This window comes from Cicer arietinum, chromosome 6, assembly GCF_000331145.2.
Source record: "Cicer arietinum cultivar CDC Frontier isolate Library 1 chromosome 6, Cicar.CDCFrontier_v2.0, whole genome shotgun sequence".
Taxonomy (NCBI): domain Eukaryota; kingdom Viridiplantae; phylum Streptophyta; class Magnoliopsida; order Fabales; family Fabaceae; genus Cicer; species Cicer arietinum.
The window spans coordinates 20,355,681-20,364,753 of NC_021165.2; the positions used below are offsets into that span (position 1 = coordinate 20,355,681).

General features: G+C 27.8%; 1 protein-coding gene across 1 annotated transcript; it reads right to left on the reverse strand.

The window, feature by feature from the left end:
• Positions 1-6,599: 6,599 nt before the first annotated feature.
• LOC101513514 (norbelladine synthase-like) lies at positions 6,600-8,057 on the reverse strand. Its single transcript, XM_004505533.4, has 2 exons — positions 7,743-8,057; positions 6,600-7,216 (listed from the first exon to the last, which is right to left on the reverse strand). The coding sequence occupies exons 1-2, from the start codon at positions 7,924-7,926 to the stop codon at positions 6,915-6,917; spliced, it is 486 nt and encodes a 161-aa protein (XP_004505590.1). The 5' UTR covers positions 7,927-8,057; the 3' UTR covers positions 6,600-6,914.
• Positions 8,058-9,073: the final 1,016 nt, after the last annotated feature.

The window sequence follows — 9,073 nt, forward strand, 5'->3', positions numbered from 1 at the left end:
TCAAATAAAAAACATAGATTAAAACGAAAGTCAAATATCAGTTATGATTTGAGTGATACAATATAATCTTTTAAAAAAGGTTATTTGTTTAATTTCTTTTAGATTTTAGATAATTGTATAATGAATGCACAATTTTGAATCTCGATTCAAAATGGTGAATTATATGTAAATGTTGCATATTCTTAAATTTTAAAAGATATTTGCATGATTCATGAATGTAATAACCTAGGAAATGCATATATTAGACATTTTACATGATGAATCATGGATATAATAACCAATTGTCATTTTATAGCATACATTATTATCAAGATTGCATATCATGTTAGAAATAATATATGACTATTTTTTTTTTGCAAGAGATAATACATGAAGATGTGAATAAATGAAACAAAAAGTTGAAAACAAAACAACTTTCATCATTTTATTCATAAACTAGGCAATGTCTTCCTTTTCTCTAGTTTTACTACTTTGCCTCTTTGCAACCTTGTTTCTGTTGAGGTAATTCTTGCCAACTTCAACAATATTTGCTAATGGTTGTATTGACACAAGTGAGGCATTGGCTGTTTCCTCTTCCTTGACTTCATACTCTATTGTAGTCTTTATTATACTTGGATTTTCACCTTTCTCTACTACCTCTAAACGAATTCTAAATAGTGTGAATCCAAGATCTAAGTAACTCCCTTCAACTACCTCTGTTTCTTTGATCCGGTTTACATTATCAATCTTCGTGAACTTCTCTTTGTAACTGGCTGGGCCACGTATACCTCATCAAACTCCAATGAATGCTAGAATTTTAGACATTGTTTAAACACCTGAATGCTGTTAAATCACTTGTTAACAAGACTTAAAAAACCTATAACAATAAGGCATTAATAACCCATGTTCAATTTCACCAAACATCTTCTCTCTCTTTTCCACTAAACCTGCCTCTTCAATTTTAAATGCACACTCTGCTTCTCATATATGTATGGTTACTTACTATCATATGTGAAATGAAATATATGAAATATCACAGCAAAATGTCTTCGATGTGGTGTATGTAAAGATATAGGACGGCTTAAATTTCAATCATAGGCGCATTTTAACTCTAAATATATGCAAGTATAGTGTAATTGTTCAATTAGAATCCAACGATCCAAGATGGGCGACTATTTATAAGATGATTTTTTATTTTTTATTTTAAAAAAATAATTTAATTGCAATTTTAGTAATCTATTTTTACTTATTCAATAAATTATTTTCCCTATTTTAAAAAGTGTTTCCTACTTTTAATATGTTAACTAAAAAATATGACGTAAATATTTTAAATAACGTGATATATGATACGATAATGGATAATGATTAACGTAAAATATGTTAAACCGTTATTTTTAAGTTTAAAAATTCAAGAGAGACTAAAACTATTGATTTTTAAAGTATATGAACAAATTCCATAAATTAATAATAGACTTAAATGCAGCTTTAGTACTCATATTTTAACTAATTCGTAATTTTGGTCGTCCTATTTTTAAATTCACAATTTTAATCCTCTTATTTTAAATGATTCGTAATTTTGGTCCCCCTATTTCTAATTTCACCATTTTAGCCTCCTATTTCAACTGATTCTTAATTTTGGTTTCTTTATTTCTAATTTCACAATTTTTATCTCCTATTTTTTAAAATTGAGACATTTTGTCCTATCTAGAGATTTTAATTAATAGTTAGAGCTAGTAATTTAAATTAATATTAATGATGTTATCACAATTATATTATTATTTTTAAAAAATTAAATTACTACCTCTAATTATTAATTAAAATAACCATAATATAAAATAAAGGGTCAAAAATATATTTTTATTTTTCTAAAAATTATTGTGATTCGTTTTATATCTCTATTTATTTTTTCAAAGGTGTACATAAAATCGCAATAATTTTTTTAAAAAGTAAAAATGTATGTTCATCCATTTTATTTTATTTTGTGTTTATTTTAATTAATAATAAGAGCTAGCAATTGTTTTAAAAATTATTTTTAAAATATGAGTAGTGAATTTTATTTTTTTAAAACATGAGCTACAATTTCTTTTGAAAATAAGTTCAAGTATTCATTAAAAAAAATAAAACGTGATCATTGACCGAAATAATATTATAATTAAATATATAAGTAGAATAAAATATCTCAATTTTAAGAAATAGGGAACCAAAATTACGAAATTAAAAATATAAGGACTAAAATTAAGAATTAGTTCAAATAGATTGATTGAAATTGCAAAATTAAAAATAAAAGTACTAAAATTACGAATGAATTAAAATAGAAGAACTAAAATTGCATTTAAATCTTAATAATAATAAAGAGACTATAACTACAATTAAATTTAAAAAATCTAACACTAAAACTGATACACTAATTATTGTTAAGAATCTTACATTATATTAAATTCAATCTAAATTTTAAAAATAATATCGAAATATCTTTTGGAACATACTCCATGTCCACTCTTAAGCGTAGGAGGAGATTTGTAATATGCTTTCAATTTTTTATATTACATTCTCCCCTTACGTCCAATAATCGTTTAAGTTTTAGGACTGTCATTTGTATTTATCTACTATTGATAGCTCATAAATGTGTCTCATCTATGATACTTAGTGAAAGATTGAAGATTCCTTTTTTGTTTGTTGTTCGGGGACGGCTATGTTAAACATGGAAATGGAGGTGGAGCCCGCCTATTGTTTTTTAAATATAGTATATATGGTTGATAATGATAAGAAAATTTATGAATCTTTAAATCAAAATAAGATGACTGAGATTAAAAAACCTAATTTAAAAACACATTTGTTTCTTTTTAGTAGTATTTCTCATAAATTTATTTTACCTTTTCATGGTAATGGGATTGAAGAAGTTGAAAAGATAACATGAATTTTATAATAAGTAATAGATTAATGAGAGAATATATATTTATTAAATGGACGTGGTAATAAATGATGAAAATTATAATTGAAGATAAAAAAGAGAGAAATAATTAGAGAGATATATAAAATTTGAAATATTAAAATAAAGAATTATGATATAATAAGTGTAGGATACACTTTTATATATTGTCTCTAAGATAACTTACATAAATACCTTGTGACTAACTTAAATCAAATTTAACTAAATCTAACAATATGTTACAACCTCACATATTGAAAGTGTGTAATAATGTTTCCATATTGAGAAGAACAACACAAATAAAAAAATAATGTAACTAATGAAGGAAAATTACAAGAAAAAGAATACAAGTAGTAATCGCACCGGTTAAACAAGAAAGTTGGTGTAGAAAGTAGTAGCGACCGATGTACATAATTTTCCGTCAAAGTCTTTGCCAACTTTGGGCTAATTTGAAAATCTTTCGTTGTTTTCACAACACTCACTCTAATATAGAATCAGGAATTTCAATCATCGATATTCAAATGTCAAATTTGACTAATAAAACTTAACCACCTTAAGATGGAAACACTAAGATAAATATATAACTACCATAACATATAAGATCAAACAAAATGATAATAATTTTACTGTCATAGATAGAAGCACAAATAATTAAAAATGATTAAGTATAGAGAAATAAAAATTGTTTCACTATCATATGAAAGAAACATATAAAAAAACCAATAATGACTGAAAGTCAAAGAAGCATACCACCAAAAAATTTGGAGTGCATGATATCCTTGAACAAATATTTGATATCTTACACTATTTAAAAAGAACTCATTGTGCGTGCTTGAGCATTAAACCAATAATACATCAAAAGATAAAAATCTTCACTATCGATCAAGTACAAAACATAAACATCTTATGATTATCCAAATGAGATTTAACTAGCCAACATAAAAATATATCTATTCTTGAAATGACACAAACAAACCATTTAAATTCATTTGTAAACTTGATTTACAAAGATTACAATTATGAAAAATACCAGCACTTCCATGAATTGAAAAGTTTATCTTGTGATATTGTGCAAGATACAGAAGACGATATTGAAATTTTCTCAAGAAAAATATGAAAAAGAAATGGAAAGAAATAATATGATTGGAGATTGAGATTTTCTTGAATAATAATTAGGATCATCTCTTCATAGACGACTTCATGACTTTTAGACTATGTTGAGAATCATGATTCAACCTAGGAAAGAAATAAATAATTGAGGAGAAATACTAAAATTGAAATAATAATATGAAAAATTATGATACAAAATTAGTGTAAAATACACTTTTAAGTAGTGCTCTTAAAATAACTTACATAACTACTTTATATCTAATCATAAGTAACTTCAAACAATAAAAACAATCAACACCGATTTTTGCACTTATCATGATCGAATTGCACCGATCAAGGATTCATTTAATCAAAATCAATAAACAATCAATAATCAAAATCAACATTCTGGTTGTTTGATTGATCAGACAATACATGATTAAATCGATAAGCAATTGACATTGCGACAACATAGTAGGCAATGAGAGTTTTGCGCAAATCACTTATGTCGTCACTTTTTTGTGATTCAACGTCAGCAATATATCATTCCTCCAATAAACACAACTATGTCAGTTAGTACTCAACAATTCCTATACAAATCTTTTGCATAAACCCTCAAGATTTTATTCAATGTTCATTTGAGTCAGTTACCAAAACCCTATATCAAAGGATCGACATTCACTATAACAGTTATAGAAGATGAATATCAATTAGGTTTGACGAGATGCAAGAATAACTTTCAAGGTAGAGTCCAAATGTCTATGGGTGATATAATTACGTTGTCGGTTTTACATGAAAAGCTTTTAACAATGAAAGATTTTACGAGTTCTCTTTTGCTTCTTTCAATGATTTGTAAAGTGTTTGAACAGTTGAATCTATAGTATGAAACCTGGTCTTCTTCGAATTTTCTCTTGGACGAAAGATTTCAATCCAGATTTGATAAGAATCACAAAGGCTCAATGTTGGATTCGTATATACGATATGTCTCAAGAATATTGAAGGCCAAAGATCATTTTCACAATTGTTTCAAGTATCTGCACTCCATTATCTCTTAATGAATCAACCAACTAAAACATGTTGGGACATTTGGCTCGAGTTTTGGTCGATTTGGACATATTATAAGAGTTGAAAGATTGCATTCTAGTAGAATGTAAATGATATGCATTTTTTTATTTACATTGATTATTAAAAAGCGTCATTGTTTTTTGAATCATGTAAGGTTGTTGGACATTTCATTGACAATTGTCAGAAAAATTCTAATGGTAATGTAGTGACTCAATTTATTGAAGAAGTTACAGTTACATAGAAGTTGATAAAGAAGTTTTAAAATACTACAACTCTAGACAAGGTTGAAATTGAACGTATGTAGAGTAATAGTATTCATTGTTTTATTAACTCACCATTTATTAATCATATCTCCAACATTGATCTAGGAGGCACTGCTGTTTTTCAAGAATTTTCTCCATTTGATCAGGAAAAAATTGAAAAAAATCATGAAGAATTTTCTCCATTTACAAAGGGTTGATTTTGTGGATGAAAAATCCCTCACAAAGGACTCCAATTTCAGATGGATTTTGTGGCGGCCTAAGTCCTCACAAAATGACAACGTTGTGATTTTGTGAGGGTTTAGGCAGCCACAAAATCCAGCTACAATTGTAGTTTTTTGTGAGGGCTTTTTCAGCCACAAATAAAGACAAATTTGAATTTTTGTATTTGTGAGGGCTTTTTTGATCACTAATTTGTGAGGGTTTTTTTCGGCCACAAAATATTTGTAAAGTTGGCCACAAAATGAGTGTTTTCTTGTAGTGGCTTTTGACTCGTAATAAGTTGATTTTGAGGAGTTAGAAATTCCATAGACACTTCAAAAATCTAAAGCCTAGCCTACCCAAGGTCCTAAAAATGTAATTAATAAGGTCTTTGGTTTCAACATATCTAAACAAATTATTGGAGTGATGCAATATTAGAGGAGAACAAAGTTCAAAACAATCAAATCTCTTCGGATTTGGAAATCAACTCAAACGTTATGGTGTTGAATATGACATATACAAATGTTATTGTTACCGATGAGAATTAACTTCACAAAACTGCTCATGACTTGGAGAAATGCAAATTTTTTTAAAAAAATAGAGATGTTAGATAAACAAATTGTAGAGATGACGAAAAGACAACATATATTACTTTGCATAATCACTCTTACAACCTTTCATGAAGATAATTTCTAAGGCAATGAAAAAGAATATAAAGAAGGACATTATAATATATAATTTACGTTGAAGAGACAAAAAATCCACATGATTTGAAAAAAAAATTACATTTTTTTTACTTTTTTCTTTTCTGTATTAGATTTATATTCCCTAACTGTTTTCTTTTTTCTTTTTAATATATTTTTAGGTTAAAAAAATAATAAAGAAATGAAGAGCTTTCCACGCGTGAGGACAATCAAACATGAAGATAAGGTAGAAGAGGGTGATATGCCACAAATGTACATAAGGTAACTTAGAGAGCCAACAAGTTAGGTTATTGTGCACATTTCTCTCAAATGTGATATAAGTGATATATTCATAATGTGATAGGAAGAAATATATTGAAAGAAAATGAGGTGTTGAATGAATGTTTGAAAACTTGTAGATATATATGTTTCATTGTTGGTCTGAGAGCTAAGAGAACATTAAAGTCTCTCTCCAAATTCTTAATGCAGATAATCATGAACATTCTCATAGATGAAAATGGTAAATTAGAAAAAAGACGAGGACAATCAAAGAACTTACTATGACATCTCAAAACATATTGAGAAGATTTACGTTTCTCAAGATTGCAAATCATTTGAGACATACTACATGATGATATGAATTATTGAAACAAAAGGTTCAAAGGAAAACAACTTTCATAATTTTATTTAAAAGTAGATGATTACTACTTAATTTGCTTCTTTTGCAGCCTTGTTTCTTTGAAGGTAACTCTTGGCAACTTGTACAATCTTTACCAATGGCTGAATGGAAACAAGTGAGGCGTTGGCTGCTTCCTCTTCCTTCACTTCATACTCTATTGTAGATTTTATTATACTTGAGTCTTCACCTTTCTCTACTACCTCAAAACGAACTCTAAATAGTGTGAATCCAAAATCTAAGTAACCCCCTTCAACTATCTCTGTTTCTTTGATCCGCTTCTCATTATCAATCTTTGTGAACTTCTCTTTGTAACTGGATGGGCCAGGTATACCTAATCAAACTCCAATCAAAACCATCAATATCATTTTAACACTTAATTGATAGTCTTAAAACTTGAATGATATAATATAATTTCATAAAACTGACTTTTAAACTAAATGTCATTCTTTATAAAGTGGACAATAAATTTTGGACTAAAATTCATATTAGGAGGCAAAATTTTAAAATTTTTAAAGCTTTAAATTTTAATTTCTAGTTTGAATCAGGTCTTGAGGCAAAAACAAACCATTCTATTAAAACACAATGATGTCAAATTTAATTTTATACTTCTAGAATCACTTTTGTCTCTCACAAAAGTAAATCATCCAAACCATCCATTTGTACACAAATATGTAGGTAGATGAGTCTATTAATAGTCACTTAGAGTGTATGGCTGATTTGCAAAGTCTAGGATTTTTATGATATAATAATCATATGTACAAAAGAAAATTAAATAGCGAGTAAAGGAAGGATGTGTTTTTACAATTGATGGAAAATAATTATAAAGATAAGGATTAGATTTTTGTAATATAAATAACCTGGAGCGAATGTTAATTTGAGAACAGTCCCAACCCCTCCATCTCCTTCAGTTATCTCCACCTTTTGAAACATTTCAGGCATCTCTTCCTCAACAAGTTTTCCAATTCTAAGGGCGCCAAACAGATCCCATGCTTCACTTGCCGGCACGTGCAGCTCTAACTCATGTTCAACTTCACCAAACATCTTCTCTCTCTCTTTTGCACTAAACTTTACTCTTCAATTTTAAATGCACACTCTGCTTCTCATATATGTATGTGAAGTGAAATAGGAAATATCAACAAAAGCAAAATATTAAACATTTGGTGGATGTAATGATATATACAGGACGGCTTATAATTATTAATACTGACATCCTTGCGTTACGTCCGATAACCGTCTACTTTAGGACTCATTTTGTCCTTTTCTTCTCTAGCTCGTCAATGTGTCCTGTATATCTTTTTTTTTTTTTTTTTCTACTTAGAGATATTATAATTATATTACCCACTTTATTTAATTATAATTTATTTGTCATGCTCAATGTTAAAAGATCTACATCATTTGTGGTTTTTTTTTTTTAAATAATCTATTTTTTATCATCATATTTTCTTTTCAAAATTTTATATCAATTTATCATCTTTTTTTAATATAGTAGGAAGTCGCAGTATACAAATGATATTTTCTAAAAGAAGTCTATTTTTATGATATCGATGTAGATTTTTTTTTTTCAAATATAGAAGTCGCCTTTTGAAGAAGGGACTTACATCCATTTCTTTTTAAACTTAACGAACTTGGTAAGTCTATCATTCACTAAGTCATACAATTCGATCGAAATTGTTATTCTTTCAAGGAGCATGAAACAATAAAGACAAGAGATGTGCGATCAATTGGTCATTTCGAAGTCAACATTCAAAGAAAATAGTGTGATTGTGGAAAATTTCATATTGTACGTGTGCATTGTTCACATGTTATAGTTACGTGTTCTTACGCTTGTCAAAACTATTTAGTGTATATGTCTGACATATACAAAATTGTTAATTTATAAACATCTACAAATTAGAATTTCCATCTATTCCCAATGAAGATTATTGGCTTCATATGAAGGTGAAACAGTGTACCACAATCCTAAAATATGACAAATTAGCAAAGGTCGTCCAACCATATTAGAATCGAACTAGACACTAGAGAACTAAGAAAATTCGGACTATATATGTTAACTAGAGCTGTCAAAAAAGCCATCAACTGTTAGACTCTCTTAATTTTCTTTTTATTAAACCCTTAATATTATGATAATTTTGAGATTATTTCTTAAAATATTTCTCAAAATAATTTTTTTAAAATCTCGGCCGATTAT

Bases quoted from the DNA above. Each gene is read 5' to 3' on its own strand.
- LOC101513514 (XM_004505533.4), bottom strand. From the start codon at position 7,926: ATGTTTGGTGAAGTTGAACATGAGTTAGAGCTGCACGTGCCGGCAAGT. The intron at 7,217-7,742 runs GTTATTTATATT...GAGTTTGATTAG, and splicing joins CAAATTAACATTCGCTCCAG to GTATACCTGGCCCATCCAGT.